The sequence below is a fragment of the Electrophorus electricus genome, chromosome 1 (assembly GCF_013358815.1).
Source record: "Electrophorus electricus isolate fEleEle1 chromosome 1, fEleEle1.pri, whole genome shotgun sequence".
NCBI lineage: Eukaryota > Metazoa > Chordata > Actinopteri > Gymnotiformes > Gymnotidae > Electrophorus > Electrophorus electricus.
Genome location: NC_049535.1, coordinates 25,617,540 through 25,636,183, shown reverse-complemented (window position 1 = coordinate 25,636,183; position 18,644 = coordinate 25,617,540). Strand labels below are relative to the sequence as shown.

The following is an 18,644-nucleotide window of genomic DNA, read 5'->3' as shown; positions in this document are numbered from 1 at the left end:
GGAAGACAGAAAGCCTTTGTGATAAAGTGACTTGACTGCACCTGAGCACAGCGTGGGTTGGGAGAACCTCCCAAAACACACCTCAATGCCTGAGAGGTGCTATGTGTCTAAGACATACCAAGACATACCAGAGTAATCCCTCAACGAGAAAGCTGGCTGCTAATACACAAACTCCTCCATGTCCACATAAATAGATATAAAAAAAAAAAAAAAAAAAAAAAAAAAAAAAATATATATATATATATATATATATATATATATATATATATATAATTATTATATAATATATTATCTTTATATAATATACTCTTTTAAAATATATGTAATATATATTATTATATTTTATTATATTAGAATATATATTAAATACATCTCACTCAGAATTTTGTTAATTTGTTAGCTAAATTTGTCAACATAGTAATAAAATTCCAGGACTGGGGAGTCTGGTGAATAATGGAGAGCTCTTGAACAGAGCTGTGGCTGGTTCAGAAGAGGCTCATGGTCTCCTGTCTCGTATCCGCTATCATGAAGGATCCCGGGGGGCCCTGGGGAGGCAGAACTTAACCACTGTGAACATAGGGATCTGCTACACTGTTCACATGTGGGTTAAGTCCTGCTACCGCAGAGCCAACAGGCAATAGTATATGGACTGAACGTTTGTTGTACTGTGTATGCATGGATGTGTGTTGTTTTGTGTGTGTTTGTGTGTGCGTATATGTGTGTGTGTAAGTTTGTATGAAAGTGGCTTTTGCATGTGTGTACTGGCTCAAGAGGGTGTGTTGGCAGCTTCCCGGTATTCACAAGCACACACACACACACACACACACACACACACACACACACACACACACACACACACACACACACACACACATTCCATTGGGTTTAGGAGCTAGTGTATTTGTGAATAGGTGTGTGTGTGTGTGTGTGTGTGTCTTTGTTTCTGTCTGTGCATACACTGTAGGTCGTTTTCTTCATACCAGCCATTGGAAATCCCTGGCAATGTGATTCAGACATTAAGGTTAAAAATCACTCTGCCAGGAATTCCCCTGGCCAGTAGTAGGGCAAACAGGGGGTGAGGTTGGGGGGGGGGGGGTCATCCTAGCCGAGCGGACTCCAGACGGCCTCGTGATGCTATATCCATACCCATCACGCACACACACCGCAGGGGCTCACAGTTCAGCAGAACCACAGACTTATCCTCTAAGAACCTTAAAAGACCACGTTTTTATGTGTGTGTGTGTGTGTGTGTGTGTGTGTGTGTGTGTGTGTGTGTGTGTGTGTATGTATGTGTGTGTGTGTGTGTGTGTGTGTGTGTGTGTGTGTGTGTGTGTGTGTGTCTGTATGTGTGTGTGTGTGTGTGTGTGTGTGTATGTGTGTATGTGTGTGTGTGTGTGTGTGTGTGTGTGTGTGTGTGTGTGTGTGTTTTATCATGCTCCTAGGGGTCATTGTGGCTGTCGCCCTCTCTTCCTAGTGCTTCTTAGGGCCCGAGGTTTCTGTGGTCTTATAAAAATAGCTTTTCAATGACAGACATGAATGAGATCAGGCAGGAAGGCTGAGCTAATGTGAAGTCAAGATGCCCATACATTTGGGCCCTGTAGCCATTTAAGCAGACCTTTTTGGTATTATAGTAAATACATTTCTGAGAATATTAAAAAAAAAAAAAAGTACATTTACATTTTTTTTTTTTTTGGAATTGATATTGGAATTGTTCTACTGGGGTTTTTTTTGGCTGTTTTGTGTGGAATTCAGTGAATTTCTTAATGTGTCTACACAAATGTATTCTTTGTTATACTTCAAGATCACTTTTTTCTTGTAACTCTATTTTAGTACTAAAGTACTAAAATGTTTGTAAGGTTCAAATCTGTTCAAATCCTCTGAACTGTGTCTCAGTGTCCTATAAATCCCACACAGTCAATGACATTCCAAGACTGGAATCACCCACATGGGGAACTCCCACCCAGAACAAGGTCTTTCTCTTATGTCTGATATTTGTTCGTGTATGTGCTGTGTTAGTGTAACTGCAACAGGCGAAGTAGGAGTAAGCAGTGTCTCACCACCTCGTCTCCCAAGATCATGACAGCCACTGTTTCTGACTGCTCCCTTTAATGATCTCAATGCCGTGTGGTTCTGTGTGGAGAGATCTTGCTTACTCTCTCTCTAGCTCTCTCTTGTTTTTTTACAGTGGTGGAGAAGGTTTCGAAGTCATGCATGACTGCCTATGAAGGAAAAGCTGATTAGATTAACCGAGTTATCTTTTCCACACGATGCCATTCATCCACAGACAAAGAGGCGGAGCACTGCAGACTGGGACAATCTGTCTCAGCTGAAGGGAAAAAATGGCAAAAGATGAAAAAAGAAAAGCAGGAACTGTATAACAGTAGTTTTCGTAGAGATGTGTTCATGCATTTTCCATATTCAAAAAAACCTGCCTTTTAAAGCCATTTTGAAGGGAAATGGCTCAGAGTGATCTGTTAAAAAACCAAATATTGCTCTTGGAGGAGAAGGGTCATTTGAGGTATCGAAGCTATTTGAAGAAGGAGAGCAAATGTATTTTCCTGATCATTTTGACCACTGAGCGATTTGCCCAGCTGTCTTTGCTGTTGATGGAACAGTGTTAGGCTTAGGGATCTTGACACTTTAATTTTTCTCTCTCTCTCTTCCTCTCTCTCTTTCTCTCTCTCTTTCTCTCTGTTATCTCTTCATCCATTAATATTTTCCATCAGATCCCTCCCCCAGCCAAAACAGCGGCTATTAACTCCAGTGAGCTCAGTCTTTCCTTCCGCGAGGGCCGACCCACATAGTGGTGCAGTGGGGCATGCTCCCTACCGCCACCCTGGGTGGAGTGGGTGAAGCAGGAGGAGAAAGGGCTCACGGCTGGCCTTCATGCCTTTGATTACTTCAAATACCTCTTGTGCTCCTAAGCCAGATCCGCCTTCTGCACTGGACACTATGGGCTCTGTGAGCTAATGTACAGCAGGTCTGATGTGCAGCAGTTCCACTTGAACCTGGCACTTAAGCAGAATCTGCTGACGCACCTCAATGCACAGAAATGAAACCTTACGTGTTAGGAATTATTCTTTTTAAGGATGATCTGTAGTAGGTGATTTGGCTACTATAATATAAAAGAGAACAGTTTCATGGTGTGCATGTGTGTTTAGGTCTACAGAAGTGTGTGTGTGTGTGTGTGTGTGTGTGAGTGTGTGTGTGTGTGTGTGTGTACATGAATGGCGGCTGTTTCCCAGATGCAGACGCTCTTCCCACTTGAACTAGCAGGAGAAGGGAAGAATCACTACTGAAACAGCTGGGTTCTTCACTCTGTGTGTGTGTGTGTGTGTGTGTTTGAAGTCTAGATACACAAGAGCCCATTTACAATACCGACTTTTCCACTTTTACATTTTTTTAAATTTGCACTGTGGCTATTTTTTATTTCGGTACTTATGGCTATTCAGTTGTAAAATTGCATAGTTTGATTTTGTTGGCAGTTTATGTGTTGATACTTATAATATGGACTATTAACACTATCCCACATGGGAGAGAATTCAGGGGAGCCATCCAACTGTAGTGAAACTCCTGCTGCGGAGTTTATGGGCAACACAAAAGGTCTTTTTTCAAACTTCATAAATCACCAGCTGTAAACAAGTAGATCAGAGGAAAGGGAGGAGAGGGAGTTCAATTAGAGTGATGACTCAGTAAAAGCCACCCAACTGTGCTAGCACGACATGGCAGGGTCCAACCACCTGCATGCTCGCCTCTGTACTGGATGAGTTTGTTTACATGCTTACTCTCTAAAACACTAAGCCAAATAAAGTTCGATTCACCGCCATTTGATGGGGGCACAATTTATAACCTCCTTTCTTATATTTTTTGATAGGAAAACATGTTTTGGCCCCAGTAATGCACTGATATACATGTACTGAGAACTACATTAATTACAGAGGAAGAATTTAGAAAGCTGTTGTTGATCAAGACTCATATCCTTTTGACTGGTGTGTGTGTGTGCGCGCATATGTGTGAGTGTGTAACCTAAGATCCTAGAAGCAGCCCTTTGCTTCAGGATGCCGTAATGGCATAGGGGTGTCAGAGGGTGAATTGTTCCCTCTCTCACGCACACACACACTTAGCCACACACCCTTACACAGGAGCACATTGCACTTGTTCCACTAGCACACTGTTTCCTGGTCTCTGTCCCAGCCTGTGGGACTCCACCAAGAACTACACGAAGAGAAGCCCAAGCTGAAGGCCAGAAACCTCACTGTCTACATCCCTCCTGCTCTCCCTATCTCCCTCTCCCACTTTCTGCCCTGAACACAAAATGAGATAAACAAACGCCTCACTGGGTTTCTCTCCTCTGGCAATCGCTCGACTGTCTCCCATACCTGATCAATGGTTTTAAGAATCCACTGCAAAGCTGCATGCCTGACCTACACCTCCCTGCCCCATCGGGTTTGTGCCTGTTCCTTTGCTGCTCCACTCCTCAAGAGTTGTTTAGGCTGTGTGCCGTCTGGATCGGCCTTCCGAGCCCTGAGAACAATGAGTGGAATGTCTCAGTGCTCCACGCAGCTCCAACTTCCTAGCCTGCACTTCTAGAGCCTTTTACGACCTCTGCTCCACACGGGCCAGACAAGCATCTGGCTGGCGGACACTCGCACGCCCACCGGCTTGGACAGACAGGCGTCCTGTTCAGAGGGCCTATTTGCGGATGACCTTTTCTGCCAGACGGGATTTCTCAACCACGGTGTCTCCACGTTCACCGTTTGCCGCCACACAACCCCCCCCCCCCCACCACCCTCACGACAGCTTTTGCATGCATGACCAACTATGGGAAAATCATCACAAGTCCGGCCTCCCTGCCAGCCCTAGAGCAGAAACCCTCCCCATAACACCCAACGAGTAGAGTCTGAGACAGGAGAAGAAGGGGGACAAAACAGCGCACAGACTTTATAAAGTAAACACAAGCACCAGGGGACCACCACGGCTCGACAGCTGCCCATGCCTGCTTTCGCTTTTGGAATAGTGCCATCTGCTTGCTTACCTGATGAGGCTCTCACTTTTCTGCACTTTCTCTCTCTCTCTCATCCACGAGCTGTGAGATCGGGGCGATCCTCAAGGTTGCAGCAAGTCTCGGGGGAAGTGCCCGGCAGTCTCTTAGACGGTGCGTGAGTGTGTGTGTGTGTGTATGTGTGTGTTAGAGAGACACAGAGAGAGAGAGGGAGAGGGAGAGGGAGAGAGAGACAGGGTGTCTGGGAGCCAGACAGGGTTAGAGTGAGTGTGAGAGTGAGTGAACGAGTGTGCACAGGGAAGGGAATTCCGATTTGTATAACGTCAGAAACCCAGTCCTCCCCCTGTCCTGTGGCGTGGAGTACAGGAAGAGGCAGGGTGCAATTACACCACAGTACTGCTAATAAAAGAGCAAGCCCTTTTCACCCTCCCAGTCAGCACACAGCAAGCAATAAAACACACACACACACACACACACACACACACACACACACACACACTGCTCTTTATTCTTTTTGTTTGATGAACTGTTCCAGCTCCTCTTGCCTCCCAGTCTTGTGAGAGTGTGCGAGTGTATATGTACTGTTTGATTCATCCAACTATATTCGATGCTTTGTTAAACTAACTCTTTACAAATGCACTCAATCAAATCAGTTTGTCCTGGTAGTGGAAAGACTACATAAAATGATGTTGTGCCATTCTATTAAGAGCAAAGTAAAGTCTCATCAATTTTTTAATATTTCAGGTCATAGAACTATGTGTTGACACATTAATTATTCCAGCATTTAACTTTGCTTGCACGCACACTTCAGCTGTTTTCATGAAGCAAGCTGGTAATTTGTCAGTGAGGCTCTAGAGCCAGTGGTGTAGATCAGGTTTTGTGAGTCTTGTGGGTCTCAGGGAAGGCTACTTAGCCCTTGCACCTGTCCAGTGTTGACAACACACACACACACACAGAGACAGACACACACACACAGACAGACACACACACACACACACACACACACACACACACACACACACACACACACACACACAGACAGACAGACACACACACAGACAGACAGACAGACACACACACACACACACACACACACAGACAGACACACACACACACACACACACATACACAAACACACACATATACACCTTCCCTTGTGTCGCAGAAAAAGCAACTCTTTACCGACAGAACTATTAGACGCTTTACGACCTGCTGCCCAGCCTCTCGTCCCGGGCCCTCCTCTCTTGTGCACGCTCCTCCCTCTGCTCCAGTCACGGGTCTTGGTCTCAACAGAACAGTGCCCTCTCAGACGTCCACGCCCCTCTAAGTGCTGTACGCACGTCACACATTCCTCTCCCTAGCACACGAACAGACACATACACACACATACACACACACACACACTGTCTCCTAGCAACTTACACAAATGCATATGTAAGCAGAATGACCTGGGAACTTCTAAAATGTGAGTGAGATTTTATATCGCTCATCATTAATTAACTTTTTTATAAGAAACTATTATAATTTTGTGACGTGTGTGTTTGAGTGTGACAGAAAGAGGAAAACCAGACAAACACAAACACATTCTGCCATATCAAATGCCATGTACTGGGTTAAGATTTGTGACAGAATCAGAAGAAACAATGTTAATCTCCTCTGCGCTGACAGGTCAAACTCATGTTCTTGCAATTATTTGTGAGATCTTACTGAGATGACATACAGACTTTGGAATATACAGATAATAAATCTTTTTTGTTTATTCTCTTTGAGCTCTCACTTGTGTGAGTTATGCGATTTATATTCGGCCCCCACTGTGTGTGTGTGTGTGTTTGCATGTGTTTATGTACAGTAGGCTTATGGGATTACACACACACTGAAATTTGAGTAGACTGTTTAGTGTGTGTAGGTAAGTGTTAGAAATTCAAAGTTCAGAGTTCATAGTTCTGTTCAGCTCATATGTTCTGTGGAAGGTGAGAGACTGTCAGACAATATATGTAAACGCTGCATAGATGCACAGGTATGTGTATGTGTGTGAATGTGTGTGGATCATGTGCAGTGTTGGTATGACTGTGTCTCAGACTCTGAGTCATACTGCTATAACTGACTCTAATCTCAGCCTCAGGCACCTAAAAAAATCCAGTTTGGTTGTCATGACAGTAGGGATCTAATTATACAAGCATTCCTGAGAGGAAAGAGGTCTTCCTTCATGCTCTCTCTCTCTCTCTCTCTCTCTCTCTCTCTCTCTCTCTCTCTCTCTCTCTCTCTCTCTCTCTCTCAATCTCTCTATCTATCTATCTATCTATCTATCTATCTATCTATCTATCTATCTATCTATCTACTAGCTACTAACTCAATATTACACAATTACCTATATTTCTGTTTTGCCACAGCAGCAGAGGATATTACACACAGCATAAATATTTTAAACTATAGATGGCAGGATAAAAGCTTGTAAATGCTAAATTCATATGATAATCCTCATCTATTTTGAATAATTATAATACATCATCCACACCTTATCACAACTAATATTTAGTTAATGGGTTAGTTAATCTGGTAGATTTAGAAAAGATGATCCACAAAAGAGTACAGGTTTTTAAGTCCTTTATAATGATCCGTATAAAATATGTATGTTGTAATAATGAATATATCACCAGGCACAAATACTAAGCTTTGTGAAAAGAAAGAAATTCCATTATTAAATTTACACCATTGGTTTTGCTGTGGAGGGTTGTAAGTCTTGGAATTGGAATTGATTTTATTGTATTACTTTGTGATGATAAAAAAAAAGTTACAGCACTAAAACTGATAAATATTTATCATGTAAATAATTTGTGAATGAAACACTTTAAATGTATGTTTTATATAAATGTATGTATGTATGTATGTATGTATGTATATATATATATATATATATATATATATATATATATATATATATATATATATATATACACACACACACACAACACACGCACACGCACATGCACACACACACACACACACACACCCCTGTAAAAGTTACAGCACTAAAACTGATGATATTTATCATGTACATAATTTGTGAATGAAACACTTTAAATGTATGTTTTATATAAATGTATGTATGTATGTATGTATATATATATATATATATATATATATATATATATATATATATATATATATATATATATATATATATATATATATATACACATACACACACGTGCACGCACATGCACACACACACACACACACACCCCTGTAAAAGTGTGTGTGTAGTGCTGTAAAAGTTACAGCACTAAAACTGATCATGTACATAATTTGTGAATGGAACACTTTAAATGTATGTTTTATATAAATGTATGTATGTATATATATATATATATATATATATATATATATATATATATATATATATATATATATATATATATATATATATACATACATACACACACACACACCCCAAGTCTGAGGCCCGAGTCTGGGTCAATTCCAGCCACATGGGTTTGTTCTCTCTGACCCCTCCCCACGACAGCTCTTTCTCTGGTATTTATGTGTTGGCAGTTGCCATGGATACAAGAGATACAAACATTGTGGCAACAGGCAGGAAGTATGTTTGAACCACAATGGCGTCAGTGCGGCTCACGCTTCGCTCAAGCTCCCGGCCTCGGCGTCCAGCCTCCATGCTATTATCGTTAATCCTCACGCCGACCGCACACTTCTCAGCGTTAATATTACTTTTTCAGCTGTGTCATTCACTCTGTCTTCTATTTATTTCTACGCTAGCTAGCTGCACCCGCGGCTGAACAGCACAACCGCTCCATCTGCTCGGCTGAAGCCGCTCGCTGGCTTTGGGCTATGCGGATCACACCGGGTGCAGCGTCTGGGCTGGGCAGCTCTTTTGATCCCTTAATATGTATATGTATGTGTGTGAGAGTATACCAGGACACTGTGGTTAATGCCTGTCTCACAGAGCATTATTCATTTGCAGCAGTGTGCTTCTCACATGAGTAGCTAAGCCAGTTTATATGTGCACGTGTGTGTGGGAGGGTTTGTGGCCCTATTGCACTGTCTTACATCAGACTCCAGTACTACTGTTTATACATCATTCTTTTTCTTCTCTTTTTTTTTCATGGATGGAGTCTAAATATACCCTGTTGGAATAAGCTCTTGAGAACAGACCTCCCTCTCCTCTCTTTGGCTAAATATATCCCACCCAGACCACCTTTCCCTCTCCATACCCCTCTGGTTCTCTTCTTCTCCCAGCCTTGTCCTCCTCCCGGTTCGCTCTCTCTTGCCTTGTCCCCTTTAGCAGTGGTAATTGAATTAAAGAGGGGCCTCTCGCGGTTAAAGAGCTCTCATCCAGTCGGATAATGCAAAATCACATTCTCCCACAAAGACTAACTGTTAAAGGCTTTCGAATCAGCAAACTTGAGCAATTTTCTGAGAAATATCTTTGTGGACAATCATAAAGTAGTACACCTGGTCACACTGCAGAGGAAGCGGTTTCTGTTCTGCGAGTGTATGCAGTGTGAACGGCTCCTTCTCTAGCAGCAGACAGACCGAGAGCACGCTGAGCTGTATTTGGCTGCTTCGTAAAGACAGAATGATAGTCATTGTGAAAGAGGAACGCCTGCAGTATAACATCACTGTGTAGAAATGAAAAGTGGAGTGATGCAAGTGCTGAGACGGAAACGAAGCTGAGAAAAGAGGAACTAGAAGCAGACACAGACCTCCTGTCTCTGCCCTTAGCAATGAGCTCATTCATTCTGCTATAGCAACCTACTGTCTTCCCCAAAATAATTGTTCACCTGTTTTTTCTTGCTCTCTCCCCCTCCCTCTCTCTTTGTCTGTCTCCTGTTGTTTTACCACCCCTCCTCCCTCAGTTTGAGCCTTCATGTTAGTATTACACTCATCCCTCTCAAACACGTGTACATAGGCTACACCCAGTATTGACTGCCTCGACACACCCTGGCAAGCATGCTCAGAGTTTACAGACAGGACACTGTCCATGAGTAACATATATTCAGTAACTCAAATCTGCAAGGGTCCTCTACACTGGGAGCATGTGTGATTTTGTGTGAGCCTGCACTTCACTGTCTGGTTTACTGTGGGTCACAGTACTCGGTGTGTCTCATTATAGCACTCTCTTTATGCTGAGAAATCCTCACTCAGTTTCCACTGCCATTTAGAGTCTCAATGTGATAATTGCCACAGTTTTATCTTTTCAGGGCTCATAAAGGCAGATGCGGCTATATTGCTTTCTCATCTCACCCATTCTCTTGGCCAAATTGGACCTGCCCAGAGACTGGTTTTGGTGAGCTCACACCAAAGCATGAGCTCTACTGGTGCATCTCCGGTCCAGACCTGCAGACCTGCAAAAACACCTCTGACCTTTTCCTGCTTTGACCCATCTGTCTGAGCTCCTAAAGGTCTGGATGATTAGCTGTAATGCTGACTCAGGTGCCCCAGCAAGTAAAGCATGGAAACTTGCCATGCATGTGACACACTAACAGCATCCATTAATCTCCACGGCATCCACTATCCTCCACTAATCTCCACTAACCTCCAGAGCATCCACTAACCTCCACTAACCTCTACAGCCTCCACTAACCTCCAATAACCTCCACTAACCTTCAATAAGCTCCACTAACCTCCACTAACTTCCAGCATTCACCGGCCTCCATCCACCGATGACAGCTGGGCGGTCTCAAAGACATTTGGTCTAATGCAGACATGTCACCTACATTTCCTTACACTATGCTAAAGAGCTAACGCTAGCCAAGGCTTGCATTAACCAGGTCAGCCGCCATGTCTGAGATGTGACCGGCTACATGTAAACCTCACTGGATACAAAGCTGGATATCCTGAGCCAGCTATAATGTAAATCTGGCTGACAATAATCATATACGCTTGAAACACCACATGGTGGGAAAGTAAACAAGGAGTTATGCTAGCAGGAAGGCGAGGTGGGGGGGGGGGGGAAGGGTATAGTGATATGTTTGTGAGATATGACACAAATGGAGAGTGAACTGTTTGCCCTGTAAACTGAGGTGTGAACAAAATAGGTGGGACCACTTCCACTCCCCTGTCTCCCTGTCTAAGAAAAAAATGACTTCTGCATGTCTGCCTGTCGGTCTTTCTTTCTCTCTCTCTCTCTCTCTCTCTCTCTCTCTCTCTCTCTCTCTCTCTCTCTCTCTCTCTCTCTCTCTCTCTCTCTCTCTCTCTCTCTCTCTGTGTGGTTGTCCTTATTTGGCTCCAGGGAGAGAGAGCGAGTCTAGGGAGAGTTCCCTCCTGACTGTGACTCACTGCTCCTCTGACTCATGCGCACGCTAACAAAAACAATTCATGTTGTCATGGAGACCCATACTCCCGCCCTCCCTTCACCCCTCCCGCTTCCCTCTCATGCCTCTGGTGTGACTGCCAGCAGCTGCCCTCTTGTCACCTTCAGGCCTGGTGCGCGCGCACACACACACACACACACACACCTACATACATACATGCACACACACTGCATTTACAACTGTATGTGTCTGCTTTTTCTCCTCTTTTTCAGTCCTTATTCTGTATGAGGTAACCAAATATTAAATGCAATCAGAACTGAATTACACGCACGCACACGCACATAGGGTGCATGCACAGAGGTGCACCACACAGAGTCCTTTCCATAAGAAATGTTACAGCAAGCTTTAAAAAACATTAAGTAGAGACCTACATACCTTTCATTAGGGCCTGTTTTGTTGCATTCTGAAGGGGCTATTAGTCTAGCTGGTTCATTCAGTTCAGTCACCCACAGGTCCTTTATGTGTTGCTGGTTTCTCCACTGCTTGGGTGACAGCCAGACTATGGCTTATTACATGTACATTTACCTTATCCAAAAAAAATTACCTGATGTGAGTTTTGCTAATTTTCTTTTGTTCATTACAAGATACACTCCAAATATATTCTCCAGGGTAATGCACTATACTTTATAATAATATAATGCAAAATATAATAATATTCTATAATCTTGAAATTCCAAATCAGATCATATCTAAAATCACAACCATCATGTAAGCAATAACTGTGCCATGTGACTTTCTACTTTTTTACTTACTGTAATGTTTTTAGGTTTTTTCTTTATTGTTTGTCTCCTGTGGGACTGGTCAATGCATCTCAGGGTCAGCAGATGAAGTTCAGATATATATTTCTGACAAGCAATAAACTGCTAATTCAAACTATACAGTTTCTCAAGAAAGTGATTAGTATAATTATTATCAATTATTTTATCTTGAACTGCTCTGAAGTTATTTAATATACCTGTCAACCAAATGTATGTATGTCTAATTAAATGACGAGTGAATAAATAAATGTTCCCTAAGACCAGAACTGAACACTATAACTTTTCACTTCAGTAATGGAAAAATCTCCCATTAAATAGAAGCAGATTTCTGTTGACTGTGGGTATATTACTTGTTGACTTTATGTGCCATGTTCCAAGAGTTATACTGTTACTTGATTTGAGCGAGTGTTTGTTTATTCAAATGTTCATTTGCAATTTTACTTAAATTTGTGCAAATTGCAATTCATACAAACATCGACTTCTTCCTACTTATTTTGCCTTGACTTCTTATTCGCATACTTTTGTGCAGCATATGTTTGCAAGTAAATAATCAGTTACATAAACTTCGTTCCTGCAGGGCTAGTAGCTGTGTTAATGTCTGTTGACTCAGCACTGAGGGAACGGAAGACTAGGGAAAGTCATCTCACCTGGTTTTTCAAGTGCTACAGGAATGCAACCAGGTGCAAAAGGTTAAGATCCCAGTACTTGATTTGTGTCACCTGCATGAACCTGCATATAAATAGATTATTGAGCAGTGCTAGTTGGAAATGAGAGTTACATTGACGCATGAAAATGTTTTGTCGATATTGGCAATGGAAACTGAACTTGTCGGTGAAATTGTAACGCACCTTATGTTGACAAACATTTTAAAGCGCTAAAGCAATTTTTGGGAAAAAAAACCCTACTTAGATGGAAGCGGGACCAATTAATAATGGTGTACTAACAATCCACTACTCTGCTTACCATTTTAAGTTACTTTATTTTTGCTTTACTTGTTTACTGATTAAATATGTAATGTTTTATCATATTCACTAGTTACCAATGCAATGTGCCACGCTTAAATGTGTGTAGCCTAAACCTTGCACCATAACTACTGGACTTTCACTCCAATCCCTAAGGAAGTGTGGCTTTCTTTTTTTTCTTTTTTAAAATAATTTGGCCGATTTATTTCTACTACTAATGAATACTGATGTGAAGCGTTTCAGCATTTCCTTTATTCTAATATTTTATGTGGGTACAACCGAAATGGAGTTACGAGGGAAAAATATTTTTAAAAAGCCTAAGTCACAAATCCGCAAACTTGGAAACGTCATGACGGCACCATGTCTCCGGAATGCTGCTCGGTTCTTCCCGCTGCTCCGTGCTCACTTTTTACTGTTTCTGCGATGCGTATTTGCGGACTTTCCGCGTGACTGAGGACAAGTCCGAAGTGACAGCAGCAGCTGGACTCGGAAGACTGACGGTGAAAAAAAAGAGCAAGAGGGGGTAGGAAACGCACTGCTCCGCTGGGTGATCTCGGAGACACGTCCGCGAGGTCGCGAAAGTGAGATAGCAAGCACAGAGAAGAAAGGCCGCCCACGTGCCATCTGCCGTCTCAACTAAGTGTATGAGCGTCGAGTTCTGTGCGGCAGACCACTTGCACACCTTTCTACCTGCCCTTGTTGGTCTGTCCCATTTACAAAACCGTAAGTCTAATGCCGAACCTGAAGCTAAAAGGGGTCAGAATTTTATTCTCCAGCACGTTATTTGCAAGACACATTCACTGTCCTGTCCTTAGAGTGAATTAGATCAACAGTTATGCTCACTATTAGGTCTAGAAAGAGTTGTGAAACACTATGTGTACATTACAGATTTAATATAATTTCTCAAGATAAATACATAAGAATTATGTAAGTATGTGAATATCACACTTTATTGGAAAAAAAAGCAACCTGGCATATATTCTCATACTGAATATACAATAGCAAACCGCTGAGCTCTGAATGCATATACCATCAGGACAGGAGGAACAAGGGGGGACCCACAATAAAAATGCAGCAATGTTAGCAAACATAAGAAGTAAAACATAACAGAAAAACTTATATGACTATTCAAAGGGAGTACAGCAACGTTCTTAGTATGCACGGGTTGGGTAAAAATATCTGCGCTACAAATGCACATGGAGCTCTTGCTAAAGATGGCTTTCAGGGGTGGAAGTCAGCACGGCCCAGCTGACACAGCCTATCAGGCTTGTAGAACCAGCCCCTAGCAAAGCTGGCTGGACTGTTCCACAGTTCCAACGATTAGGGGTGTCAGAGAGGAAGTTGAGTGGGTATCCAAGTTCATTTCTGTGACAAAAAGCAGCTGCTGCAGTGGTCTCATTAATCTTCATAAGCTCTGGGGCTCGGAGCAATGCTGATGTGCACCCCTCACAACACACCTCTTAGTCCACCTGCAGGAAGGTGGGATAAACTAGGCTATGAGCAGACATGCAGATAGAAGGCCAGCTTGTCCAGTCAGGGGTCAGCATCCCTGCCAATGCCACAGTCTGCCTTAGACCAGAGCTGTAAACGAGAATCGTGTGTTGCACATCATGTTCAGCTGTCTCCTTTACTTCTTACCTTCAATTTACTTCTGTTGATAAGATTCTGTGTTGCGTAATGTTTATCACATGGGTTTGAGTCTTGGCTCCACTATTATATTCTTAATTGTCCCAGTAACTTCAGTCTAATACAGTGTAGCATTGTGAGTACAGTGGACACACCTATCTGTAACAGACATGGAAATTTTGCCTTTGCTCATACGCACATTCCATCCTTTCATCATGATAAAATCAGCCTCAATTAAGTGACTTGCATAAATGTTTCCCTCTAGTGGTTGAAACGTGCAACGTCTGGCTTTTTTCTCACTCGTCCGCCAAAGTGGAAATCAAAAGTACTTTAGCAGTGCCCTCTAGTGTTAATGACTCGATACATCTAAAGGTTCATCAAAACATTTGTTTATACTTCCAACTGCCCATCTCCACAGTACATAGCATACTAACGTAATTTCCCTTTAATATGCTGAAATAGTGGCACATCCTTTTAAAATTGAGTGTCCTGGTGCATACCAAGAGGCTGATTATTTTGGGTTACCAGTTCATGGCAGCTAAAATTCCTCCTAATTGCTTCCTATGTAATACTGCTTTACAAAAAACACAGCGCACTTTCAATGGGCCCCATCCATTCAAGTCCCTCCCATATGGCTGGATTTTTTAAAACCTTGCAAGCACACTGTTTCACACTGGTTTCGGTTCTTCCCACTGATTTTTCAGGGAGGGGTGAATACTTCTGGGTCCTTGCTGTCCCAGCCTGTGTTTTGATCAGCATCTGCCAGTGGCAGTGTGCCTTTTACAGACTGGCCGGGGGGGGTGTCGCTGCAAAATGGGTCAGTCTGAAGTAGTTTCAGAAGGAGTGGTAAACAAAATCCAAGCTGAATGGTTCAGCACAAGCTCTTCCTTTTAGAGAAACCCGCACACGGTGCTTCTGGGGTTGGTGATTGTCAGTGGCAGGTCTGAGTCAGACAAACACAAAGCTGTTCTTTTTCCAGTTTGGGGGGTGGGAGGTTGTTGGTGAGGGGTACTAATGTTTGCCTTCTAACTGCTCCTACTCTGAAGTGGTACGCTTTGTAAAACACTTTTTAAAAAAAGGGTTTGTTATTTGTACAAAAATAACAGCTTATTCATCAAGCAATCGGGTGCAGGCAAGTTGGGATGTAGCACACAGGGGTGGAGGTCAGGGGACAAAAGCATGTGGGTGTGCTCAGAAATTGCTGAAAAGCTCATATTTCTTGTTCCAGTCCATGTGGGGGGCCCTCTTCCTGGCTCGTTTGGCATGCGCCTTCTCCTTGGCCTCTGCTGCTGTGGGGCTCAGCTTCAGGCCGATCTCAGCAAAGGGGTCCAGCAAACGGTTGCTGCCATCCTCCGAGTTCTGCCCCACACACACACACACACACACACACACACACACACACACACACCATTTGACGTTTTTTTTTGTCACACAACAGAATTGCACATCAAACTAAAATGTGCACCAGTAATAAGACAGCTGTCATGCAGGTGTTTCACTCATATACTGTACATCTATATGTCCACATACCCACCACACACACACACACACACACACACACACACACACACACACAGAGCTTTTCCGTGTGCACACCTGGGTGCTGGTGTCCTGGCTGCTGTGGTCTGAGTGGGTTGACTGGGACGTGGTACGGCCATTGAAATGCGGACTCTGTGTGCCATTAGTGATAGACTGAGCCTGGCAGTCTGTGTGAGAGAAACCAGTCATGCTGCTGTTAGTGCTGGAAGCTTCAGGACACTTCTGCACATGCCTTCTCTCTGCTAATACATGCAAAACAAAACATTACAGTACTATTATAATACTATAATAATTCTGTTTTAATATTACAAGGCATATCACAAATGCAAAAGAACATTTGTGATATGCCTTGTAATATTAAAACAGAATGATAATCTCAAGGTTAAAGGCTGGGATATATTATTTTAATAAAATCATTCAGAACATCTATGATAAAAAATGTAGTGATTAGCACCTTGCATATGAGTTGTACAAAATTCAATACAGCAATAATGATTAACAAATAAATCAATGCACCTCTTACCTGCTTCAGTTCCAACACAATTCAAAACTAAACCCTGGAATTACTGTGTCATCCCTTCATTAGTAATACACAGTGCAATTTGTGCACGGACACAAAGAGACTGGGTCTCTGAAGCCGAGCTCATATATACTGCTAAGCAGTGCTTTTTCCGTGTTCCCTTTTCGGGAGTCAGTTAGCAGTCCAGTTCACTGATGAAATTAATATGATCTAATATTTTACACAGCTTGATCATTGAGTGTGTCTGTTTGTCTCCTAGATGAGTTCTACGTGACCGGATGGGGACGGGGGTCTGGGAGGGACCTTTGGCCTGGTTGCTGGAAGGGATGATGCCCAGCCTTTTGAAATGCTCATCCGTGTCCGGATCCACCACCAGCAGATGTGTCTCGTCCCCGCTGCGCTTGATGAAGGCCACCACCTCAGCATGACGCATGCACTCAATGTTCACCCCATTCACCTGTATGTGTGTGTGTGTGTGTATATATATATATATATATATATATATATATATATATATATATATATATATGAGAGAGAGAGAGAGAGACAGACAGACAGAGAGAGAGAGAGAGGACAGAGACACGTGGTAATCAAATTATGGTGTCTCTATTACCTCAGATGTGAGAGGACATTGGAGTTGGGATTCTGAGATCAAATCAGGATCACATTCATTACACACCAGCAAATCAGCATTCTTCATCTCTATTCTACATTCTAGTTCCCTCTTGTCACCCCTTCTCACTTTCTTCCATAGAGAAAGACTGAGAGAAAGAACTGAATGACAGCTTTAAAGCAATTCATTTTTAATCACATTCATCACTTGGTCACCAGAGGGCGCTCCAACCTATTCAAAGTTTCCTATTGGGACCAGAGTTGACCAAAACCGTAGAAATAGGTCAGACATTTTCCATTTAACTGTCATAATGGTTACATCTGTCTTTAGAAAAGCTTTACTAAACTAAAGTAGTTTCATTTTCCTGCTAAACTCCCTCCTGACTGGGAGAGATGGGGGCCAATGTTTTGTTGTTTAATTAGGCCTAAAACCTCTTTCTTTCTTTGGTGTCTTTCACCAAATTTGTTTCTTTTTCCCTCTGTCCCTCTCTTTTAGTCGCTTAGCAACCAGTTGGACGGCAGTAGGATCAGGTTCACTGAATGAAAGAGGGAAGGGAAGAGATGAGGAACCGAATTAGGCTTTAATTCAATCTCAAAAAGCAGCTCCTCCACAAAACTACACCAATGTTCTTTTATGAGGCTTTTTTTTTTTTAATATATCAAAACATTTTCAGCAGGGTTGGAGAGGAGCTGGAGTACAGGTAGGACAGACCCATCAAATATTGATGCAAAGCTCCTGTTGAAGCAATAGCATGGGTTTCAGGTGACAGTAACCTGGTGTGTGTGCATGCATGTGGGGGGGGGGGGGGGTCACCTTCTTTTTAAAGGTCCCTCTGAAAGTGGAGGGAAAAGCTGATGAATGGTCCCTCTACCCATAATGGCAGAGAAACCCTAGAGTAGAAGAAAAAAGAAAGGGGGAAAAAATGGAGAGATCCAGCTGGGGGTTAGTGAAAAGGCTCAGCTACACAGAAATGGTCTTCAGCTCCCCATAGCAAGCAGGGAAAGAGCTCTGTAAGCCTAAATGCCTATTTGTACTAAACCAAAGGATGTTGTATAAGTGAGCAAAGATATAGATACAGCCTGGGGTATGACTACACACTGTATGAAATACATGATATAAAAAATTACGTGCCCATGTGCACACAGACAGAAGAAAAGAAAAGGCCAAGGGTTGCTGTTTGCATGTGTTCTGCGGCATTTAATGATGACTGGAGCCGTCCTGTCTGCAGAGCCCTCAGTGTCTAGGGTGAGAGCAGCATGACAGAGAGAGTGTGATCACAAAATAAAGGCCAG

The 18,644-nt window shown here is 42.7% G+C and overlaps 1 protein-coding gene across 4 annotated transcripts in view; it reads right to left on the bottom strand.

Annotated features, from left to right (window-relative positions):
- Positions 1 to 13,977: 13,977 nt before the first annotated feature.
- Positions 13,978 to 18,644, bottom strand: part of LOC113575188 (Na(+)/H(+) exchange regulatory cofactor NHE-RF2) — a 29,668-nt gene continuing 25,001 nt past the window's right edge. For 2 of the 4 annotated variants that reach the window (XM_035527796.1, XM_035527799.1), the window contains exons 4-6: positions 17,043 to 17,196; positions 16,277 to 16,461; positions 13,978 to 16,039 (exon numbers count right to left, since the gene is read on the bottom strand). In XM_035527796.1, coding sequence (XP_035383689.1) covers positions 15,872 to 16,039; positions 16,277 to 16,461; positions 17,043 to 17,196 — 507 coding nt within the window. In that variant the 3' untranslated portion in view covers positions 13,978 to 15,871. The remainder of the gene's footprint in view (positions 16,040 to 16,276; positions 16,462 to 17,042; positions 17,197 to 18,644) is intronic. The other 2 variants (XM_035527805.1, XM_035527807.1) reach the window with 1 other exon arrangement.